The sequence below is a fragment of the Anomaloglossus baeobatrachus genome, chromosome 9 (genome assembly GCF_048569485.1).
Source record: "Anomaloglossus baeobatrachus isolate aAnoBae1 chromosome 9, aAnoBae1.hap1, whole genome shotgun sequence".
NCBI classification, from domain to species: domain Eukaryota; kingdom Metazoa; phylum Chordata; class Amphibia; order Anura; family Aromobatidae; genus Anomaloglossus; species Anomaloglossus baeobatrachus.
Genome location: NC_134361.1, coordinates 200,970,167 through 200,995,336, shown reverse-complemented (window position 1 = coordinate 200,995,336; position 25,170 = coordinate 200,970,167). Strand labels below are relative to the sequence as shown.

General features: G+C 49.3%; 1 protein-coding gene across 2 annotated transcripts in view; it reads left to right on the top strand.

Moving 5' to 3' along the window:
- Window positions 1–24,887, top strand: part of ABCD1 (ATP binding cassette subfamily D member 1) — a 60,974-nt gene extending 36,087 nt beyond the window's left edge. Inside the window, exons 6-10 of one of the 2 annotated variants that reach the window (XM_075324251.1) lie at window positions 1,825–1,970; window positions 5,803–5,948; window positions 9,997–10,081; window positions 11,751–11,876; window positions 24,022–24,887. In XM_075324251.1, the coding sequence (XP_075180366.1) occupies window positions 1,825–1,970; window positions 5,803–5,948; window positions 9,997–10,081; window positions 11,751–11,876; window positions 24,022–24,250 (732 nt within the window). In that variant the 3' untranslated portion in view covers window positions 24,251–24,887. The remainder of the gene's footprint in view (window positions 1–1,824; window positions 1,971–5,802; window positions 5,949–9,996; window positions 10,082–11,750; window positions 11,877–24,021) is intronic. The other variant, XM_075324252.1, reaches the window with a different exon arrangement.
- The last annotated feature ends 283 nt before the right edge of the window (window positions 24,888–25,170 follow it).

The window sequence follows — 25,170 nt, the reverse complement described above, 5'->3', positions numbered from 1 at the left end:
GTGTAATGACCTTAATTAGCCGCGTATTCGGGGTGAACGGAGCGCGGCAACTTCAGCAATGTCAAGGTCTGTGATTATCATCTATTAGTGATAGGAAGAAGGCAAAGTCAAAGGTCCAAGGAGCGGCTGAGTTGTCAGGTCTCCCCATGGTACAAGAGCCGCGACCTTAGTACCGCATCACACCGGTGTCTGTGAAGTCCTTTATATCGGGGCTGTGCAGGTTTTGGCCACTAGAGGGCAGATCTGTGTCTAGGTACAATCTGTAATCAATGTTACATTAGAGGTTTGTGGATAGAGATGGAGGACCCCACCTAATTTGTATGGAGGGCTCCCGAATCCGAGGTCAAGGGAGGGGAAAATAAGTATTTGATACACTGCCGATTCATGGTCAGAGAGCTGTCTACAGACACCAGAGACAAAATTGTAGACCTGCACAAGGCTGGGATGGGCTGCAGGACAATAGGCAAGCAGCTTGGTGAGAAGGAAACAACTGTTGGGCAATTTATTAGAAAATGGAGGAAACACAAGATGACTGTCAATCTTACTCAGCCTGGGTCTCCATGCCTTATGAGGAAAGGAGGATTCTGAGGCAGGTCAGGAATCAGCCCAGAACTACATGGGAGGACCTGGTCAATGACCTGAAGAGAGCTGGGACCACAGTCTCAAAGATTACCGTTAGTAACACACTCCATTGTCATGGGTTAAAATCCTGCAGGGCACACAAGGTCCACTGCAGACTCCATTACATGTCTCGGCCCGTTTGAAGGTCCCCTGGATGATCCAGAGGAGGCACGGTAGAAGGTCATGTGGTCAGATGAGACCAAAATAGAACTTTTTGCTATCAACTCCACTCGCCATGTTTCGCAGCAGAAGAAGCCTAGAGCATGAGGGTGGACACACCATACTTTGAGGGGGCTTTTCGGCAAAGGGGATAGGATGACTGCACCGTATTGAAGGGAGGATGTATGGGGTCATGTATTGCGAGATTTTGGCCAACAGCCTCCTTCCCTCAGTAAGAGCATTGAAGATGGGTCATGGTTGGGTCTTCCGGCATGACCATGAGCCAAAACACGGAGATAGGATAACTAAGGAGTGGCTCCATAAGAAGCATATGAAGGTCCTAGCCAGTCTCCAGACCTGAACCCAAGAGAAAATCTTTGGAGGAGCTAACTCAATGTTGCTTAGTGACAGCCATGCAACTTGAAAGATCTGGAGAACAGCTCTCTGTAGAGGATTGATAGGGGGAAGGTCCGCAGCTGGGTAGGGGGCCTTCTTCAGGTCTATATACCTTTTTTATAGGGCAAACGGATAGGGTTGACCTGATGAAACCACCCCCTTTTAAAGGAAGTCCTAGATTTCCGCCATCTCCCACAGTCTTTGTTGAACATGGAGCTTTGCCGAACCCAGGTTCAGAGCCCCATTTGGATCACTGAGGGTCCCAGCTATCGGCCCCCCAGTAATCAATAACTGATCTCGTTTGTTATGTATCAGGGTTGGGTTTTGGATCCTCTGTATATTCAGATCTTTCAGATTGTGGGGGAGCCGCGGACTCCCCACGATCAGCTCATGTGTGCACTCAAACTGGTCAATCCCTTTAAGTTGGTGGGTACCATTAAAGCAGATTTGTGGGGGCCAAAACTGCTTTTTGCAAATGGGTTTATTAAGAATGATTGGAGCATTTGGCTTCTTACAGTGCAGAGCCGAGTGCAGAAAGAGGAAACAGTGAATCTGTCAGTGAGCTCCTCTAGCACCTGAGTGTGTAATGCTTAGCTCTCTTCTTCTACTCTGATTCATGGTCTCATTAGGTCACATTTCCATCTGCAGGTAGAAGAGGGGATGCATCTTCTGATCACTGGACCCAACGGCTGCGGGAAAAGCTCCCTGTTTCGCATCTTGGGAGGATTGTGGCCTGCATATAGCGGCGTGCTGTACAAGCCTCCTCCGCAGCACATGTTTTACATACCACAGAGGTAAAGTAGGAATCCATCTGCTGAATTGTATAAAAAAACAACAAACTTTGCTAAAAAAAAAAAGTAAAAAAATAAATCTAAAAAACCAAAAGTGTTTGGGGGCGTTGTATAAAAAAAAAAAACAACAAACTGCCTAAAAAAATTAAAACAAAAAGTTGTGTGGGGGCTTTGTATAAGCAAAAAAAATTTTTGCTAAAAAAAATAAATCTAAAAAAAGTGTGTGGGGGCGTTGTATAAAAAGAAAAAACTTTGCTAAAAAAAAAAGGTGTGAGGGCTTTGTATAAAAAAAAAAAAGCGCCCACACTTCTTTTTAAAATTATTTTTTATAATTTTTAGCAGGTTTTTTTTTTGTTTTTTTTATCGGGTCGGCTTTACTCAAATATATACGGTAAAAAAAAATAAAGTTGTGTGGGGCTTTTTTATTTATTTTTATTTTTTTCACAAAGTCCCCACTTTTTTTTTTTTTTTTTTTTTTTTTTCCAGTGTACACATACACTTGAGTATAAGCCCACCCAATAATAAAAAACAAAAAAACCTTGCTAAAAAAAATCAAAAAAATTGTGTTTTTACAAAGCCCCCACACAACTTTTTTTCATTTTTTTTTTCTTTTCTTTTTTATGAGTATAAGCCCACCCAAGTAGTGCAGGAAACAAAAAAACATTGCTAAAAAAAAAATATAAAATATCTAAAAAAAAATTGTGTGGGGTGCATATATATATATATTTATATATTATATATATATATATACACACACTTGTAGGTGGCCCGATTCTACGCATCGGGTATTCTAGAATTTACGTATTGTGTAGTTAATGTATGATTTTTGTTTATATATATATATATATATATATATATATATATATATATATATATATATATATATATATAACAAAAATCATACATTAACTACACAATACGTAAATTCTAGAATACCCGATGCGTAGAATCGGGCCACCTTCTAGTGTGTATATATTATATATATATAATATATGTTGTTGTGTGTCGTTACCAAGTGTTTGTGTAGGGGCTGTATGTGTTCTGGGTGTGGCGGGGGGTGAGAGCGGTGTTGTTTGTGTGTTGCGTTGTGTGTCGTTATTTGTGGAGTGTTGTGTGTGTGTGTTGCGCGGTTTGTGTGGGTGTGGGGTGTGTGTGTGGTGTGTTTTGGGGGGAGGTATGTTTTGTGCAATGTGTGTGTTGTGCGGTATGTGCGTATATTTGTGTGTGCCGCGGTGTTTGGGTGTTGGGCGTTGTGTGTGTGGGTGTGGGTGTCTGTGTAGGGCAGTGTTTGTGGTTCCCAGTGTGTGTGTGGTGTGTTGTGCAGTGCGTGTGTGTGTTTTGGGGGGAGGTATGCAACCCCCATCGTGCTCCATCCCCCATGCTGCGCACCCCCCATCGTGCTCCATCCCCCATGCTGCGCACCCCCCATCGTGCTCCATCCCCCATACTGCGCACTCCCCATCGTGCTCCATCCCCCATGCTGCGCACCCCCCATCGTGCTCCATCCCCCATACTGCGCACTCCCCATCGTGCTCCATCCCCCATGCTGCGCACCCCCCCATCGTGCTCCATCCCCCATACTGCGCACTCCCCATCGTGCTCCATCCCCCATGCTGCGCACCCCCCATCGTGCTCCATCCCCCATACTGCGCACTCCCCATCGTGCTCCATCCCCCATGCTGCGCACCCCCCATCGTGCTCCATCCCCCATACTGCGCACTCCCCATCGTGCTCCATCCCCCATGCTGCGCACTCCCCATCGTGCTCCATCCCCCATGCTGCGCACTCCCCATCGTGCTCCACAGTCACACATCAGACAGTAAACACGCACACATCTGATCGCATACACTCACACACACACACACCCCACTTCTCCCTGTGCCCACCGGTGGGCGGTCCCAGCAGCTGTGCTGCACGCCGTGCTCCTCTGCCGACACTCACAGATCCGATCGCATACACTCACACACACACACTCACACACATCCGATCGCATACACTCACACACACACACTCACACACATCCGATCGCATACACTCACACACTCACACACATCCGATCGCATACACTCACACACACACTCACACACATCCGATCGCATACACTCACACACACACACACACACTCACACACATCCGATCGCATACACTCACACACACACTCACACACATCCGATCGCATACACTCACACACACACACTCACACACATCCGATCGCATACACTCACACACACACTCACACACATCCGATCGCATACACTCACACACACACTGACGATATCGCACATACGCGCTGACACAATCACAACATCCGGAGATGCCACATGCTTCTGGCCATGTGATCCTCCGGCAGGTCCTGGAAGGTCACTGCACAGTATCGCCGCCGAGAAGCAAGCGATATCACGGGATGTTGTGAGTGTGTGGATGTGATCTGAGGGGTGTGTGTGTGTGTGTGTGTGTGTGTGTTCCGCCGCTGCAGGACCTTGATGCGCTCACCTCGGGGCGAGAAGCCATTCCGTGGGGGGGCGGAGCCTGGGCGAGCGGCCAATCCGTGCGGGGGGCGGAGCCGAGGCGAGGAGAGCGGCCAATCCGCTGTTTGTCACTGTAAGGACACAATTTTGGAGCAAGACAGACAGACAGAATTAGGCAATTATATAGATATCTATCTATCTATCTATCCATGCATACATACATACATACATACATACATACATACATACATACATACATACATGCATGCATGCATGCATGCATGCATACATACATACAAAGCCCCCACACAACTTTTTTTTTTTTTTTTTTTTTTTTTTTTTTTTTTTACCATATATACTCTAGTATAAGCTGACCTGAGTATGAGCCGAGGTCCCTAATTTTGCCACAATTAACTGGGAAAACATATTTCCTCGCTGCGACACTTGTTTGTGCCCCCAGTATCACTGACCCTCCTGAGCAGCGACACCGTCCCAACACCCTCAAGTCACAGTATGACCGATCCTCCATCCTGTGATGCCGCCCCACTGTGGCGTGCCGACCCAGTAAGCTTTATCTGGATTATAAGATGCACCCCTATTTCCTCCCCCCCCCCCTCTGTTTTGGGGGAAGACAACTGCTTCTCATAATCTGGAAGTGGGACCCTCACTTGTGTATAAGCCAAGAGGGGGCTTTTTCAGAATAAAAAATGTGCTGAAAAAGTCGGCTTATACACGAGTATATACGGTATTTTAACCCTTAAATAAAAAATAGATAATAAGAGTTTGATATGACCGTACTTGTACCGTCCTGAAGAGCCATGATACCGGATCATTCTTGCAGCACGTTACACACTATAAAAACAAAATCCAAAAATCAATGGTGAAAGTGTTTTGTTTTGTTTTTTTTTCACCTATTCCCAGCACTTGGATTTTTTTCCTGCATTATCCGTATATTGTATGATAAAGTGAGTGTTATCCTTGAAAAATGCAAAACTGGAGCCCTATGTGGACAAAAAAATAAAAGTTATGGCTCTTGGAAGAAAGCGAGGAAACTGACACAATTTAAATGGCTAAAATAATTCCGCTTGTGGCCACCAGATGGCGCTGTTGTACTGTTAGAGTAATATTGCGTTTAGTCTGATTTAAAGGGACACTCCACATCCTTAATTATATGTAAAGTAGGAACAATAAATGCAGACGCATGATGTGTTCTTTACTGTGAACCAGAGAAAATACAGATCAGTGACTGATTAATGTTAGAGGTGCTTAGTATTCTGCAGTATTAGTGATGCTTCTCATATAAACTCATTCTGTGATATGTGCATACACTGTAAACTTTTTTTTTTTTTTTTTTTTTTTCCATGCAGGCCTTACATGTCGGTCGGCTCCCTCCGAGATCAGGTTATTTACCCTGACACGGCAGCCGACATGAAGACGAAAGGCTTCAATGACAAGAACCTGGAGGCCATCCTGCACATTGTGAATCTGAACTATTTGGTGCAGCGGGAGGGAGGTGAGCCGGGCGGGATCGCTACATTGTATAATTCTACAATTAACATTCCTCCTTGCTGTCATATCTACTATGTTAGAAAAAAACAACAAAAACTGTGATGCACAGTCTGCAGTATCATCTGCAACCACCAGATGGCGCCATTGGAGCATAACTGTATAGTAATTTAGCATGAATATATTTTTAATCCTAGGTAAAGGAGTACACCGCAGTATCTGGCGGTCATTGTGTGTGTGTATATATATATATATATATATATATATATGTGTGTGTGTGTGTGTTTGTGTGTGTATGTATATATGTGTATGTATGCGTGTGTGTGTGTGTGTGTGTGTATATATCTCTATCTCTATATATATATAATTGCCTTATTCTGTCTGTCTGTCTGTCTGTCTTGCTCCAAAATTGTGTCCTTACGGTGACACAAAGCTGATTGGCCGCTGGGCTCGCCATGGCCCCGCCCCCCGCACGGATTGGCACTCGCCCAGGCTGCGCCCAAAACACGGATTGGCCGGCTGCTCGCCCAGGCTCCGCCCCCCCCACAGATTGGCCTCTCGCCCCGGCAACCTGCAGGCATTGGCTACTCGGCCACGCCCCCTCACGCAATGCACGCTAGCTCTGGCCCCGCTAAACCACACCCCCCCCCCCCCCCCGCATTCCCCGAACCGACATGGTCACGGAGCTACGACTACCAGGTGAGTACTGTACCCCTGGGAGCCCACATCAGCGTACGCCGCCAAACCAGCCGACACATACCCTCGCATTGCTGGGGCTGGCCGGCGTATGCTGGTGTGGGCTCCCGTGCGAGCGGGGGACGAGATGCGCTGGTAACCATGGTAGCATAGTTACCAGCGCATCAAGGTCCTGCAGCGGCGAAAAATAAACACACGCACACACATAACAACACACACTCTCACACACACATCACATCGCATCCACATACTCACAACATCCTGGGATATCGCTTGCTTCTCGGCGGCGATACTGTGCTGTGAGCTTCCAGGACCTGCCGGAGGATCACATGGCCAGAAGCATGTGGTATCTCCGGATGTTGTGAGTGTGAGCGCGTATGTGCGATATCGTCAATGTGTGTGTGCGTGAGTGTATGCGATCGGGTGTGTGTGAGTGTGTGTGTGAGTGTATGCGATCGGATCTGTGAGTGTCGGCAGAGGAGCACGGCGTGCTGGAGGAGGCTGGGAGGAGAGAGGCTGATCCTGGGGAAGGCTGGGATGGGGAGGCTGAGAGAAGAGAGGCTGATGCTGGGGGAGGCTGAGGCTGGGGTAGGCTGGGAGGAGAGAGGCTGATGCTGGGGACCGAAAAGGCATCAGCTGGGGACAGAAAATGCTGATGCTGGGAGGAGAGAGGCTGATGCTGGGAGGAGAGAGGCTGATGCTGGGAGGAGAGAGGCTGATGCTGGGAGGAGAGAGGCTGATGCTGGGAGGAGAGAGGCTGATGCTGGGAGGAGAGAGGCTGATGCTGGGAGGAGAGAGGCTGATGCTGGGAGGAGAGAGGCTGATGCTGGGAGGAGAGAGGCTGATGCTGCGGGCAGAGAGGCTGATGCTGCGGGCAGAGAGGCTGATGCTGGTGCAGCATGGCGGATGGACCACGTTTGGGAGTGCGCAGCATGGCGGATGGAGCACGTTTGGGAGTGCGCAGCATGGCGGATGGAGCACATTTGGGAGTGCGCAGCATGGCGGATGCAGCACGATGGGGAAGTGCACACCTCCCCCCAACACACACACACACACACACACGCGCACTGCACAACACACCACACACACACACACACTGGGAACCACAAACAACTGCCCTACACAGACACCCACACACACACACACAACACCCAACACACAAACACCGCGGCACACACAAATATACGCACATACCGCACAACACACACATTGCACAAAACATACCTCCCCCCAAAACACACCACACACACACCCCACACCCACACACCACACCCACACAAACCGCGCAACACACACACACACAATGCTACAGACACACAGCGCTCCACAAACAACGCAACACAGGCAACACACATACAACACCGCTCTCACCCCCCTCACACCCAGACAACACCCAGAACATGTGCAGCCTCTACACAAAAACTTGGTAACTACACACAACAACATCTATATATATATATATATAACAAAAATCATACATGAACTACACAATACGTAAATTCTAGAATACCCGATGCGTAGAATCGGGCCACCTTCTAGTGTGTGTGTGTATATATATATATATAATGTCCAACAATGTAGACCAGCTCACTCCTGTGAATCACCTGGAACCTCAGCTGACCTGGTTAACTCCATTGTGCCCGGATCAGGACGTAGGAGTCCATCCATACAAATGTGAACAACGACAAGGCAGAGATTCTGGACCGTGAAGAAGGCGGATTTTACCGCTGAAACGTGTAGTCCTATCTGCGCTATTTTCCTGCGATAATGCTGTTCTGAATTGCTTGGACCATTATATTTTAATGAATTTATGAATAAAAAGAAGGAAAAATGTTTTAACAGCATCCTGGATTGCTCACGTTATTGCTGGACTCTGCCTTGTCGTTGTTTATATATAATATCCGTGCTTCCCCGAAAGTAAGACAGTGTTCTTACATTCTTTTTACCCCCAAAAGTCCCACTATGTCTTACTTTCGAGATATGTCTTATATTGGAAAAAAATCCCACAGCAATCGCAGCAAGTCTCCATGCAATGTACCGTATGGGGACTTGCTGCACATGAGGGCACTGAGGCTGTGTGTTTTTGTATGTTGTCCATGGTCCTGAGCACGCCGCTCAGTGCACTCCATCAGCCCCATAGATAATGAATGGATCGGAGGATGTGTAGGGAGTCCGCACGGCCCCATTCTAGAGCTGCGATTGTAAGGGGGGGAGCAGCCGGACCCCCAGGGATCAATTCGTACTCCATCCTGTGCCTAAAGGATAACTTGGGAATAACTGGGTCCTTATGGCGGCACGGTGGCTCAGTGGTTAGCACTGCAGTCTTGTGGTGGCTCATTGGTTAGCACTGCAGTCTTGTGGTGGCTCAGTGGTTAGCACTGCAGTCTTGCAGTGCTGAGGTCCTCGGTTCGAATCCCACTAAGGACACTATCTGCAAGGAGTTTGTATGTTCTCCCCGTGTTTGCGTGGGTTTCCTCCGGGTTCTCCGGTTTCCTCCCACACTCTAAAGATATATAGATAGGGACTCTAGATTGTGAGCCCCAATGGGGACAGTGTTGCCAATGTATGTAAAGCGCTGTGGAATTAATAGCGCCATATAAATGAATAAAATTATTATTATTATATTATTTATGGTTCATCTACCTGAACCCAGCGAGCACCCCCCCGTCTTTTGACACCCAGGAATGACGCCATCCCGTGCACCCTGCCCGTCTTTTGCATGTCCCGGTGCCAAGTGTGTGAGGCTGTGCGGGAATGATTCATCATGAAGTGATGAAATCCGGGGGAGTACGGAGCTGCCGCATCACGCAGGACGCCCCCTCGTCTAGGAAGCCAGAGCTTGTAGTAAATCATGGTGGGAATATCAGGGTTCCCTCCATCTCTGTAACCACAGGGGCTTCAGTCGTGTCTGCGGACTCTTCTGAGCCATCGCCCTCATGATGGATTAAGGGTTTAAAGGGCAATTTTATATAATTATCCTTTTTATTCCATATTAGCCAATACCATGTACGTATAAGCCTCGGTATAAAACACTGATTATGTATTCTCATAAGTGCCCACTAGGGGGAGCTCACTGCAGAGATTGTCTTCGCCTGTCTCCCGAGCTCCCTCTAGTGGCTGAAAGTAGTTCTTACAAATCTGTGCTCGGGCAGCTTAAAAGCCTGATGGCCGGGCTCCGAATCAGACCAGGGCTTCAGAGAAAGGAGAGATTAAATGTAATGGTCGCTGTTATCAGCCAATAAGCTGATAGTAGGGTCCATTTGAATTATTCCCTGCCCCATTCCTTCTTTTCTCCCTTCTGGTATATAAGGCTGTGAATGTATACGTCTGTGTGACTCCTGTCTCGTGTTTCCATACAGGCTGGGACTCTGTGAGTGACTGGAAAGACGTCCTATCCGGGGGAGAGAAGCAGCGCGTGGGGATGGCCCGAATGTTTTACCACAGGCGAGTACGAGCAATGGAAAATACAGACCCCCGAGCTATAGAGATCCCATACTAAAGCCCCCTTGTACAGACCTCCTACCATTCCCGAAGTGTATACAGATCCCATACCAGACCCTCCCTTGTGTACGGATCCCAGACGCTCCCTTGTGTACGGATCCCAGACCCTCCCTTGTATATGGATCCCAGACGCTCCCTTGTGTACGGATCCCAGACCCTCCCTTGTATATGGATCCCAGACGCTCCCTTGTGTACGGATCCCAGACCCTCCCTTGTATATGGATCCCAGACGCTCCCTTGTATACGGATCCCAGACGCTCCCTTGTATACGGATCCCAGACGCTCCCTTGTATACGGATCCCAGACGCTCCCTTGTATACGGATCCCAGACGCTCCCTTGTATACGGATCCCAGACGCTCCCTTGTATACGGATCCCAGACGCTCCCTTGTATACGGATCCCAGACGCTCCCTTGTATACGGATCCCAGACGCTCCCTTGTATACGGATCCCAGACCAGTTTCCCTCTGATTACAGGCCACTCGCACCTTTGCAGAGTCTAAATCATCTCACCTTGTATATAGGACCCCCTATACACAAACGTATCACCATTCCCACACTATATACAGACCCAAGACAAGACCCCTCCTCTTAATACACATCAGGCCCCCTTGTATTAGACTTCAGACCAGTCCTCCTGTATAAAGACATCAGACCATGTTTTTTCTTTTTGTTTTTTTTTTTTTTTTTTTTGTTTTTGTTCTTTTTTTGTTAGTAAGAAAAAAGAAAAAAAAACTATCTTTGTTTTTTGGGTTTTTTTTCCTTTTTTTCTTTTTGTTTTTATTTTTTTGCTTTTCTGTTTTTTTTTCTTTATTTTTTTTTCTCTTTTGGTTTTTCTTCTGTTTTTTTTGTTCTTTTTTTCTTTTATCTTTCTTTGTTGTTTTTTTTTCTCTGTTTTTATTTGTGTTTTATCTTTTTTCTTTTGGTTTTTTTTTCTGTTCTTTTTCTATGTTTTTTTTCTTTTATTTCTTTTGTTTTTTGTTTCTGTTTTTGTCTTTTCTTTTGTTTTGTTCTTTATTTCTTTGGGGGGGTTTTCTTGTCTGTTTTTTTTTTTTTTCTTTTTTCTTTGTTTATTTTGTTTTTTTACTTTGTTTTTTCTGTCTTTTCTGTTTTATTTTGGTTTTTTATTTTTTGTTTTTTCTTTGTTTTTGTTTATTCCTTTGTTTTTTTTGGGGGGGGGGTTTGTTCTTTTTTTTTTTTCTATTCTTTCTTTGTTTTTTGGTTTTTCTTTCTTTTTTTTGTTGTTGTTTCTTTGTTCTTTATATTTTCTTTTTTTATACAAATTTTAAGAATTTTTATAAGCCACTAAAATAATAATAAAATATAGGTTTGGTGTTACTGTAATCGTACAGTCGTGAAGAATCATATTACCACATTATTTTTAGTGCACAATGAATATCTTTAGAAACAAAACCTAAAAACACAATTTTTTTTCATCAGTTGGATTTTTTTTTTTGTCAGTACAAATAGACCCACATAAAATAAGCTCTCATACAGTTATGTTAACGAAAAATTGAATAGAAAGAGAGGGAGGAAAAAAATGTAAGTGCAAAATAAAAAATGGCCAATAAGTCATGTGCTGCTTATATAATCTGATTGTCATCTCTCCGCAGACCGAAATACGCCCTCCTGGACGAGTGCACCAGTGCGGTCAGCATCGATGTGGAAGGCAAGATCTTCCAAGCTGCCAAAGATGCTGGGATCGCTCTGCTGTCCATCACCCATCGGCCATCCTTGTGGTAAGCTGATGGTAATGTCGGGGTGGAGGAGGATTAAGCATGTTGAATCTTCATGCCCCATCCTTTAATTCCCAGGGGAGATGAGCCACTTACTCCCATCTCCTCACACATAAAAACAGCTGAGGTTCTACAACTACAACTATGGGGGTCGGGACTGAGCGTCTACCAAATGCGCATTCGGCTGACGGCACTGATGTGTATCACCGGCTTATGCCATGTGTGGTTCAACGTAATTACTATATATATATATATATATATATATATATATATATTATACACATACTAGAAGGTGGCCCGATTCTACGCATCGGGTATTCTAGAATTTACGTATTGTGTAGTTCATGTATGATTTTTGTTATATGAGAGAGAGAGATATATATAGATGTTGTTGTGTGTAGTTACCAAGTGTTTGTGTAGGGCGCTGTACATGTTCTGGGTGTGGCGGGGGGTGAGAGCGGTGTTGTATGTGTGTTGCGTTGTTTGTGGAGCGCTGTGTGTCTGTAGCGTTGTGTGTGTGTGTGTTGCGCGGTTTGTGTGTGTGTGGCGTGTTTTGGGGGGAGGTATGTTTTGTGCAATGTGTGTGTTGTGCGGTATGTGCGTATATTTGTGTGTGCCGCGGTGTTTGTGTGTTGGGTGTTGTGTGTGTGTGTGTGTGTGCAGCGTTGTCTGTGTGTGTGGGTGTCTGTGTAGGGCAGTTGTTTGTGGTTCCCAGTGTGTGTGGTGTGTTGTGCAGTGCGCGCGCGTGTGTGTGTGTTGGGGGGAGGTGCGCACTCCCCATCGTGCTCCATCCCCCATGCAGCGCACTCCCCATCGTGCTCCATCCCCCATGCAGCGCACTCCCCATCGTGCTCCATCCCCCATGCAGCGCACTCCCCATCGTGCTCCATCTCCCATGCTGCGCACTCCCAAACGTGCTCCATCCGCCATACTCCGCACTCCCCATCGTGCTCCATCCGCCATGCTGCACACTCCCAAACGTGCTCCATCCACCATGCTGCGCACTCCCAAACGTGCTCCATCCGCCATGTTGAGCACTCCCAAACGTGCTCCATCCGCCATGCTGCGCACTCCCAAACGTGCTCCATCCGCCATGCTGCGCACTCCCAAACGTGCTCCATCCGCCATGCTGCGCACTCCCAAACGTGCTCCATCCGCCATGCTGCGCACTCCCAAACGTGCTCCATCCGCCATGCTGCGCACTCCCAAACGTGCTCCATCCGCCATGCTGCGCACTCCCAAACGTGCTCCATCCGCCATGCTGCGCACTCCCAAACGTGCTCCATCCGCCATGCTGCGCACTCCCAAACGTGCTCCATCCGCCATGCTGCGCACTCCCAAACGTGCTCCATCCGCCATGCTGCGCACTCCCAAACGTGCTCCATCCCCCATGCTGCGCACCCCCCATCGTGCTCCATCCCCCATGCTGCACCAGCATCAGCCTCTCTACCCGCAGCATCAGCCTCTCTACCCGCAGCATCAGCCTCTCTACCCGCAGCATCAGCCTCTCTGTCCCCAGCATCAGCCTCTCTGTCCCCAGCATCAGCCTCTCTGTCCCCAGCATCAGCCTCTCTGTCCCCAGCATCAGCCTCTCTGTCCCCAGCATCAGCCTCTCTGTCCCCAGCATCAGCCTCTCTGTCCCCAGCATCAGCCTCTCTGTCCCCAGCATCAGCCTCTCTGTCCCCAGCATCAGCCTCTCTGTCCCCAGCATCAGCCTCTCTGTCCCCAGCATCAGCCTCTCTGTCCCCAGCATCAGCCTCTCTGTCCCCAGCATCAGCCTCTCTGTCCCCAGCATCAGCCTCTCTGTCCCCAGCATCAGCCTCTCTGTCCCCAGCATCAGCCTCTCTGTCCCCAGCATCAGCCTCTCTGTCCCCAGCATCAGCCTCTCTCTTCCCAGCCTACCCCAGCCTCAGCCTCCCCCAGCCTCAGCCTCTCTCCTCCCAGCATCAGCCTTTTCGGTCCCCAGCATCAGCCTCTCTCCTCCCAGCCTCCTCCAGCACGCCGTGCTCCTCTGCCGACACTCACACACCCGATCGCATACAGTGACACACACCCGATCGCATACAGTGACACACACCCGATCGCATACAGTGACACACACCCGATCGCATACAGTGACACACACCCGATCGCATACAGTGACACACACCCGATCGCATACACTGACACACACCCGATCGCATACACTCACGCACACAAACATTGACGATATTGCACATACGCGCTTATACTCACAACATCCGGAGATACCACATGCTTCTGGCCATGTGATCCTCCGGCAGGTCCTGGAAGCTCACAGCACAGTATCGCCGCCGAGAAGCAAGCGATATCCCAGGATGTTGTGAGTATGTGGATGCGATGTGAAGTGTGTGTGTGTGTATGTGAGAGCGAGTGTGATCTGATGTGTGCGTGTGTGTATTTTCCGCCGCTGCAGGACCTTGATGTGTGGATGTGATGTGATGTGTGTGTGAGAGTGAGTGTGATCTGATGTGTGTGTGTGTGTGTGTGTGTGCTGTTATGTGTGTGCGTGTGTGTATTTTCCGCCGCTGCAGGACCTTGATGCGCTGGTAACTATGCTACCATGGTTACCAGCGTATCTCGTTTCCCGCTCGCACGGGAGCCCACACCAGCATACGCCGGCCAGCCCCAGCAATGCGAGGGTATGTGTCGGCTGGTTTGGCTGCGTACGCTGATGTGGGCTCCCAGGGGTACAGTACTCACCTGGTAGCCATGGCTCCCTGACCGTGTCGGTTCGGGGAATGCGTGGCGGGGGCGGGGCCAGAGCTAGCATGCATTGCGTGAGGGGGGCGGGGCGTGGCCGAGTTGCCAATGCCTGCAGGGTGCCGGGGCAAGAGGCCAATCTGTGGGGGGGGGGAGCCTGGGCGAGCGGCCGGCCAATCCGTGTGGGGGCGCAGCCTGGGCGAGCGGCCAATCTGTGCGGGGGGCGGGGCCATGGCGAGCCCAGCGGCCAATCAGCTTTGTGTCACCGTAAGGACACAATTTTGGAGCAAGACAGACAGGCAGACAGAATAAGGCAATTATATATATATATATATATATATAGATATATATATATTATACACTAACATATTGTTTATGTATAATATACACACACATATATAATATAATATATATATATATATATATATATATAATATATATTATGCGTGTGTGTGTGTATATATATATATATATATGTATGTACATATGTGTATAGATAGATAGAGAGATATATATATATATATATATATATATATATATATATATATATATATATATATATATATATATATATATATATATTTATATATACACACACTTAATTTTATAAATATATAATAGAATCATAAATATATTATATTAAAATATATATTCTACATATACACACATGCACATATGCACACATATATATATATATATATGTGTATACATACACGCACATATATATATATATATATATATATATATATATATATATATATATATATATATATATATATATATATATTATAATCTTATATATATATAATGTATGTGTATGTATGTATGTATGTATATATATATTTTTTTATTTTATTTTTTTTTATTCGGACACTAATGCAGCGGCCAAATAATAATCTTTATATATATGGCACCATCGTATTCCGCAACGCTTTACAATTCAGTATAGGGTCCAGACGTCAAAAGCTGTGCCCGTCCGGAGCGATTCTGAGCACGTGAGAACAGTCTGTGCCTCGGTCCCCGCGCTATGAATGCTGCAGCCCATGATTTGTGTTTAATCGGGAATTAATGGACATTCATAGGCACAAGGCGCTATTATATGTGGGGCCTGTGAAGTCAGTGCCTCCGGATCGCGAGGCATCACAATACCGTGAGGGGTGAACACTCCGGGGTTAAACGGCATCACTGCTGCTTTAAGTGAGGGATGTATGGCCATTCTCAGAGATGACCCCCAGCTGCCCTTTTGTGCCCCACTTCTGTCCCCTTTTATCGTCACAGATGGGGAACTTGGATGGCTTCCAGCCTTGGCCTCCATGAAGGGGACCCTGGGACAATGGAGGCTTGTTCTTCCCTCCTCTGCAGTACGACCAGTGACATGCAGCCCAGAGAAGGCGAGGGCATTCACCGCGCCGCTTCCTCTCATCCCTCATTCAGTCCGTCTCTGCCGTGCACTGTCCTGCCGCCTCTGCACCGCCTCTGACGTCTCTGTGCCCGGAGCGATCCGCAGGATTTATATAGGGCATTTCTTAACATTTTAGGGTAAAGGGGTCTTCCGATGTCTGCACATATCAAAAGGCCTTCCTTCCCCAGCTACAGTTTGCTTTCCTCACCCTCCCCTGGTCCAGCACTGAGTCTCTGCCCCCTCTCCCGGTGTCTGTTTTTGTCCGCAATGCTGACTTCCTCTTTGAGGTCATGGGCTCATGCCTTCAACTTGGACAGAACCAATGAGCTCACTGATTGTCTGCAGGGCTGTCAGTGCTGCAGACAATACCAGACATTAGGAGCAGCAGCTGAGACTCAGGGCTGGACCGGGGAAGGGTGAGTACAGCACAGCTTGTTTAAAGAAAAGAAAAAAAAACTTTGAACAAAGGTTTTCTGAAACTGGAAACCCCCTTTAAATCCTAGCAAGAAGAGATCTTGAATACCGTAAGGAACGGATACCGAAATATTCCGGAAAGTTGTGTAACTTTTTTTACATGACACAAAGAATAATGCTTACACTGGAGTACCCCTGTAATGAGGGCGGTGTACTCCCAAAAAAAGGGGTCATGCCAATGTTTGGGTGCACATACTATGAGAAAAGTGGTCCCACATGCTCACTGATCTATCCTGTGACTTTAGGAGTAGTGGTCAGGCCATTCTCACCGCTCCACCCTGTGCCTATGGTAGTAGTGGTCAGACATTGTCACTGCTCCACCCTGTGGCTATGAGATTAGTGGTCACTTATTCCCACCGTTCCACCCTGTGCCTATGGGAGTAGTGGTCAGGCATTCTCACTGCTCCACCCTGTGCCTATGGGAGTAGTGGTCAGGCATGCTCACCGCTTCACCCTGTGCCTATGGGAGTAGTGGTCAGGCATGCTCACCGCTTCACCCTGTGCCTATGGGAGTAGTGGTCAGGTATTCTCACCGCTCTATTGTGTGCCTATGGGAGCAGTGGTCAGGTATTCACCCCGCTCCACCTTGTGCGTATGAGAGTAGTGGTCAGGTATTCTTACCGCTCCACCCTGTGGCTATCGGAGCAGTGGTCAGACATTGTCACAGATCCACCCTGTGGCTGAGATTAGTGGTCAATTATACCCACCGTTCCACCCTGTGCCTATGGGAGTAGTGGTCAGGCATTCTCACCGCTTCACCCTGTGCCTATGGGAGTAATGGTCAGGCATTCTCACCGCTTCACCCTGTGCCTATGGGAGTAGTGGTCAGGCATTCTCACCGTTCAACCCTGTGCCTATGGGAGTAGTGGTCAGGCATTCTCACCGTTCAACCCTGTGCCTATGGGAGCAGTGGTCAGGTATTCTCCCCCTCTATCCTGTGTCTATGGGAGCAGTGGTAAGGCATTCTCACCGCTCTATCCTGTGTCTATGGGAGCAGTGGTAAGGCATTCTCACCGCTCTATCCTGTGCCTATGGGAGCAGTGGTAAGGCATTCTCACCGCTCTATCCTGTGCCTATGGGAGCAGTGGTAAGGCATTCTCACCGCTCTATCCTGTGCCTATGAGAGTAGTGGTCAGGAATTCATCCCGCTCCACCTTGTGCCTATGGGAGCAGTGGTCAGGTATTCTCCCCCTCTACCGTGTGCCTATGGGAGCAGTGGTCTGGTATTCTCACCGCTCTATCCTGTGCCTATGGGAGCAGTGGTCTGGTATTCCACCGCTCTATCCTGTGTCTATGGGAGCAGTGGTAAGGCATTCTCACCGCTCTATCCTGTGTCTATGGGAGCAGTGGTAAGGCATTCTCACTGCTCCACCCTGTGCCTATGAGAGTAGTGGTCAGGAATTCATCCCGCTCCACCTTGTGCCTATGGGTGCACGACCACCCCTTCCACCATATGTAAACCTTCTCTTCTTCAGCGCTCTATTGGGAGACCCAGACGATTGGGGTATAGCTACTGCCCTCTGGAGGCCACACAAAGCACTACATCAAAAGTGCAAGGCCCCTCCCCCTCTGGCTATACCCCCCCGTGTATCACGGGTTCTCCAGTTTTAGCTTTGTGTGCGAAGGAGGTCAGACATTCCATGCATAGCTCCACAGATTTTAGTCAGCAGTAGCTGCTGACTGTTTCGGATGGAAGAAAAGAGGACACATATAGTGTCCCCAGCATGCTCCCTTCTCACCCCTGGATGGTGTTGTAAGGTTGAGGTACCTATTGCTGGTACAGGGCTGGAGCCTGACATGCTGTTTTCCTTCCACATCCCCTTGTAGGGCTCTGTGGAAGTGGGATCCTGCCGGCCTCTCAGCTCTGACGCCGGGCTCCATCCACAGACCCATTAGAACCTGATGGAGACGGAGCAGGAGTACGATCAGGGACAGGCCCTGCATCATACAGGTACTCTGTGTCCCCGGCAGGCACAGACACACTCCGGGCTGGCTGGGTGTTGTAGTGCGCCGGGGACCGCAACGTGGAGTTGGTGTCCCTACAGATTACTGGGGGACTTTTTTGTGTATGGGAACGCAGCGCCGACCCCCTCTGGACCGGGCGGCGCTGCTGTGACTTGTGGTGCGCCGGGGATCCGCCGTCCGCGCTTTTACGGCGGCGGCGGTTATAAATTTAGTCCCCGGCTTTTTGGGCCTAGGACGCCGGCAGCTCCGTTTCGTTCCCGCCCCCACCCTGTCATTCAGGGTAGGGGAGAGACGCTGTTCGCTAGCAGCGACGAGGGCTGGAGCCTGATTTACATGCTCCAGCCCTCTCACTTGGCACAGAGGGAAGCAGACTTCCCGCTCTTGGCCAGGAACGCCCAGGGCCCGCCCCCCTTCCTCTCTCGAGACGCCGGCAGCCATTACATGCATGCCTGGCTGGAGGAAGGACGCAAGGCTCTGGGAGACCTGGACTAGGGGCTATCTGGCGACCACACACCCGCTTTTTTAAGCGGGCGGTAAGCGATTTTTCTGTGCTGGTCCCTCTAGTGCCTCACGGTGTATCGGTGTACTGTGTACAGATATATAGATATTGTATTTCTTGCACTGTGAGGTCGCTTCTGGCTGCATATCCCAGATCGCTCTGTGGAAGCAGCAACATGTCATCCTCAAAACGCAAGGCGGCCAAGGCAAAAAGGGCTGTGTATACTGCGTGTGCTGCATGTGGGGCTAATCTACCAGCAGGCTCTGATGACCCCCATTGTGTGCAATGCTCCGACCCGGTGCTGCTTCGCCAGCCGGAGTCAGGAGAGGTAGTGACCCAGGCTGAGACGCTTGTAAGTTCTGCCCCGGTGACAGGGACGGACTTTGCAGTTTTTGCAGATAATATGTCTGTGTCTATGGCAAAAATCCTTGAAACCTTGCAATCTATGCATGGGGCTCAGTCTCTGGGCACGGCGAGGCCTCTGTCCTCAGGTCCCCCTTACTTGGAATGTATCCAGCCCACAGGGGGGTCCCCGGCTTCACAGGCCGAGGATTATGACTCAGATGATGGCCCCAGCCACCCTAAGCGAGCTCGCTGGGAAAGACCCTCGACGTCTTCACACTGCTCAGGGTCTCAGCGCAATCAGTCTCCCTGTGATGTGTCTGATGAGAGTGATCAGGAATCCACTCCTGGAACCCCTCTCAACCTGGATACCCCTGATGGGGATGCCATGGTAAACGACCTTATCTCAGCCATCAATAGGCTGTTGGATATTTCTCCCCCAGCCCCTTCAGCAGAAGAGGCGGCTGCGGAGCAGGAGAAGTTTCGTTTCCTCTATCCCAAGCGTAAATTGAGTGCCTTGTTAGATCACTCTGACTTCAGAGAATCAATCCAGAAGCACGACGCTCACCCAGAAAGGCGTTTCTCTAAACGATCTAAAGATACGCGTTTCCCTTTTCCCCCTGAGGTGGTCAAGCGCTGGACACAGTGTCCAAAGGTAGACCCCCCGATTTCCAAACTTGCAGCTAGATCCATAGTTGCAGTGGAGGATGGCGCTTCACTTAAAGATGCCAATGACAGACAGATGGACCTTTGGTTAAAATCTGTCTATGAAGCTATCGGCGCGTCGTTTGCTCCGGCATTCGCAGCCGTATGGGCACTCCAGGCTATTTCAGCTGGCTTAGCAAAAGTGGATGCTATCATGCATCCAGCAGTGCCGCAAGTGGCGCACCTTACCACGCAGATGTCGGCGTTTGCGTCTTACGCTATCAATGCGGTCCTAGAATCTACCAGTCGCACCTCAATGGCATCCGCCAATTCGGTAGTTTTGCGCAGAGCCTTGTGGTTAAAGGACTGGAAAGCAGATGCTGGTTCCAAAAAATGTTTAACCAGTTTGCCTTTGTCTAGAGATAGACTGTTTGGCGAGCCATTGGCTGACATCATTAAGCAGTCCAAGGGTAAAGACTCCTCTTTACCACAACCCAGAACATCCAAACCTCAGCAGAAAAAGTGGCAGCAGAGGTTTCAGTCCTTTCGAGGTTCGGGCAAGACACCATTTACCTCGTCCAAAGGGACTCAGAGGACGCAAAGAAACTCAGATTCGTGGCGGACTCACACACGCCCCAAGAAAGCAAATGGAGGTACCGCTTCCAAAGCGGCTACCTCATGACTTCCAGCCCCCCCCCTCCGCATCGCCGGTCGGGGGCAGGCTCTCCCGCTTTTCCGGCATTTGGATGTCACAGGTCAAAGACCGGTGGGTGACGGACATTTTGTCTCGCGGGTACAGAATCGAGTTCAATTCTCGTCCTCCAGCTCGGTTCTTCAGAACCTCCCCACGTCCAGACCGAGCAGATGCTCTGCTGCAGGCGGTGGATTCCCTAAAAGCGGAAGGAGTGGTGATCCCAGTCCCTCCTCAGGAACAAGGGCAAGGGTTTTACTCCAATCTCTTTGTGGTTCCAAAAAAGGACGGCTCGTTCCGTCCTGTTCTGGACCTAAAACGGCTCAACAAACATGTGCACGCCAGGAGGTTCCGGATGGAAACCCTCCGCTCTGTCATTGCCTCAATGTCCAGAGGAGACTTCCTTGCCTCAATAGACATCAAAGATGCTTATCTCCACGTGCCAATTGCTACAGAACATCAACGTTTTCTACGTTTTGTGATAGGAGACGACCATTTTCAGTTCGTAGCTCTTCCATTTGGTCTGGCGACAGCCCCACGGGTCTTCACCAAGGTCATGGCGGCGGTGGTAGCAGTCTTGCACTCTCAGGGACACTCGGTGATCCCTTACCTAGACGACTTATTGGTCAAAGCTCCCTCTCAGGAGGCATGTCAGCACAGCCTGAAGGCTACGCTGGAGACTCTACAGTCTTTCGGATGGATCATCAACTTTCCAAAGTCGATCCTATCACCGACTCAGTCACTAACGTATCTTGGCATGGAGTTTCATACTCTAGCAGCGATAGTGAAGCTGCCGCTGAACAAGCAGCGGTCACTACAGACAGGGGTGCAATCTCTCCTGCAGGGCCAGTTGCATCCCTTGCGGCGTCTCATGCATTTCCTAGGGAAGATGGTGGCAGCCATGGAAGCAGTTCCCTTTGCGCAGTTTCATCTGCGCCCACTTCAATGGGACATTCTCCGCCAATGGGACGGGAAGTCAACGTCCCTGGACAGGAAAGTCTCGCTTTCCCAGACGGCCAAGGACTCTCTACAATGGTGGCTCCTTCCCACTTCATTATCTCAGGGAAGATCCTTCCTGCCCCCATCCTGGGCAGTAGTTACGACAGATGCGAGTCTGTCGGGGTGGGGAGCAGTGTTTCTCCACCACAGGGCTCAGGGGACGTGGACTCCGCAGGAGTCCACCCTTCAGATCAATGTTCTGGAAATCAGAGCAGTGTATCTTGCCCTACTAGCCTTCCAGCAGTGGCTGGAAGGAAAGCAGATCCGAATCCAATCGGACAACTCCACAGCGGTGGCATACATCAACCACCAAGGAGGGACGCGCAGTCGGCAAGCCTTCCAAGAAGTCCGGCGCATTCTAATGTGGGTGGAGGACAGAGCATCCACCATATCCGCGGTTCACATCCCAGGCGTAGAAAACTGGGAAGCAGACTTCCTCAGTCGCCAGGGCATGGACGCAGGGGAATGGTCCCTTCACCCGGACGTGTTTCAGGAAATCTGTCGCCGCTGGGGAGTGCCGGACGTCGACCTAATGGCATCCCGGCACAACAACAAGGTCCCGGCATTCATGGCGAGGTCGCGCGATCAAAGAGCTCTGGCGGCAGACGCCTTGGTTCAAGATTGGTCGCAGTTTCAGCTCCCTTACGTGTTTCCGCCTCTGGCGCTCTTGCCCAGAGTGCTACGCAAGATCAGATCCGAGTGCAGCCGCATCATACTCGTCGCTCCAAACTGGCCGAGGAGGTCGTGGTATCCGGATCTGTGGCATCTCACGATCGGTCGACCGTGGTCACTGCCAGACCGACCAGACTTACTGTCCCAAGGGCCGTTTTTCCATCAGAATTCTGCGGCCCTGAACCTGACTGTGTGGCCATTGAGTCCTGGATCCTAGCGTCTGCAGGATTATCTCAAGGAGTGGTTGCCACAATGAGACAAGCTAGAAAGTCGAATTCTGCTAAGATCTACCACAGAACGTGGAAGATTTTCTTATCCTGGTGCTCGGCCCAGGGAGTGTCTCCCTGGCCATTTGCATTACCCAAGTTTCTTTCCTTCCTGCAATCGGGGTTAGAAAAGGGCTTGTCGCTCAGCTCCCTTAAAGGGCAAGTTTCGGCACTATCCGTATTTTTTCAGAAGCGTCTAGCACGTCTTCCTAAGGTGCGCACGTTCCTGCAGGGGGTCTGTCATATTGTGCCCCCGTACAAGCGACCGTTAGATCCATGGGATCTGAACAGGGTACTAGTTGCTCTCCAGAAGCCGCCCTTCGAGCCTCTGAAGGAAGTTTCCTTTTTTCGGCTGTCGCAGAAAGTGGCGTTTCTTGTTGCGATCACATCGCTTCGGCGAGTGTCTGAGCTGGCAGCTCTGTCTTCCAAGGCTCCCTTCCTGGTGTTCCACCAGGACAAGGTTGTGCTGCGCCCCATTCCGGAGTTTCTTCCTAAGGTCGTATCCTCTTTTCATCTTAATCAGGATATTTCCTTGCCGTCTTTTTGCCCTCATCCGGTTCACCGGTATGAAAAGGACTTACGTTTGCTAGATCTGGTGAGAGCACTCAGAATCTACATTTCCCGCACGGCGCCCATACGCCGTGCCGATGCACTTTTCGTCCTTGTCGCTGGTCCGCGCAAGGGGTTGCAGGCTTCTAAAGCCACCCTGGCTCGATGGATCAAAGAACCAATTCTAGAGGCCTACCGTTCTGCGGGGCTTCCGGTTCCTTCAGGGCTAAAAGCCCACTCAACCAGAGCCGTGGGTGCGTCCTGGGCATTACGTCACCAGGCTTCGGCTCAGCAGGTGTGCCAGGCAGCTACCTGGTCCAGTCTGCACACTTTCACCAAGCATTATCAGGTGCATACCTATGCTTCAGCGGATGCCAGCTTAGGTAGAAGAGTCCTGCAGGCGGCAGTGACACCCCCGTAGGGGAGGGCTGTTTTGCAGCTCTAACATGAGGTATTTATTTACCCACCCAGGGACAGCTTTTGGACGTCCCAATCGTCTGGGTCTCCCAATAGAGCGCTGAAGAAGAAGGGAATTTTGTTACTTACCGTAAATTCCTTTTCTTCTAGCTCTTATTGGGAGACCCAGCACCCGCCCTGTTGTCCTTCGGGATGTTTTTTTGTTGTTTGCGGGTACACATGTTGTTCATGTTGAACGGTTTTTCAGTTCTCCGATGTTATTCGGAGTTAATTTGTTTAAACCAGTTATTGGCTTCCTCCTTCTTGCTTTGGCACTAAAACTGGAGAACCCGTGATACCACGGGGGGGGTATAGCCAGAGGGGGAGGGGCCTTGCACTTTTGATGTAGTGCTTTGTGTGGCCTCCAGAGGGCAGTAGCTATACCCCAATCGTCTGGGTCTCCCAATAAGAGCTAGAAGAAAAGGAATTTACGGTAAGTAACAAAATTCCCTTCTTCTTCCCTATAGGAAATACCATACTCACCTGCTGCAGTTTGATGGTGAAGGAGGCTGGAAGTTCGAGAAGCTGGACACGGCCGCTCGCCTCTCGCTGACGGAGGAGAAGCAGAGACTGGAGCAGCAGCTGGCCGGAGTGCCGAAAATGCAGCAGCGCTTCACCGAACTGTGCCAGATCCTGGGAGAGGACTCCGAGGTGTCCAGCGGTGAAGACGGCCAGAAGGCCGAGCCGGCTGTGTAAGGACATATCTAGGTGGTCTCGGCAGCCATTGCTGCTCCATGCTCATAGCCTCACCAGTACCTGCTGGGTAGCACCTATCACCCACACCCCGCCTTTCTGCCATTTTTTATTTTTTCCCATGATTTCGAGTAATTGTCCAGACCTTTTAATAACGCAGATCATCCTGGTGAGCATGGGGTTAACATGCACTTTTGAAGTCAATGGACTTTCGACACTGAATGTGGTCGTCCTGCGGGCTGAGGTCAGCCATAGCCAGGAATCATTTCTGTCCTTCTGTGGAATATATTGTGGTTTCAATCCAGAAAATGTGAAGGAAAATGGGGCGTGGGGAGTCCCGAAACATAAAATCTGAAAGGGGTTGAATACTTTTTGGTCAACGCTGCCATAGCCTTTTAAGGGTCGGTGCCTTCAAGGGGAGGAGAAGATGAGTTGTCCTAGACCCCCTATGGCTGCGAAGTACCAATCCTGAAGGGGGATCAGGTTGCAAAAGTATTCAACCCACCCACCCTAAAAGTCCATATTTGCAATGGGGTGTAGATGGGGTTAGTATAAGGTAAATTATCGCATTCTGATTTTTGTAATCAGCCATAAGGAGAAGTCTTAAAACAGTTGTAAAGATGTAAACTAAGGCCCTGCAATGCCCTGAACATAAGGTAAACGATATCGTGAATCAGAAGAACTATAATACATTTCTATTTGGAGGTATTTGCTATGTCGCTTACCTCATGTGCAGGGCATTGCAGGACCTTAGGTATCACCATGGTTATGATCACTAGCAGTTAACCTACTGTGACTATATGCGTGGTCATAACCATGGATACCTAAGGTCCTGCAATGCCCTGCACATGAGGTAAGCGACATAGCAAATACCTCCAAATAGAAATGTATTATAGTTCTTCTGATTCACGATATCGTTTACC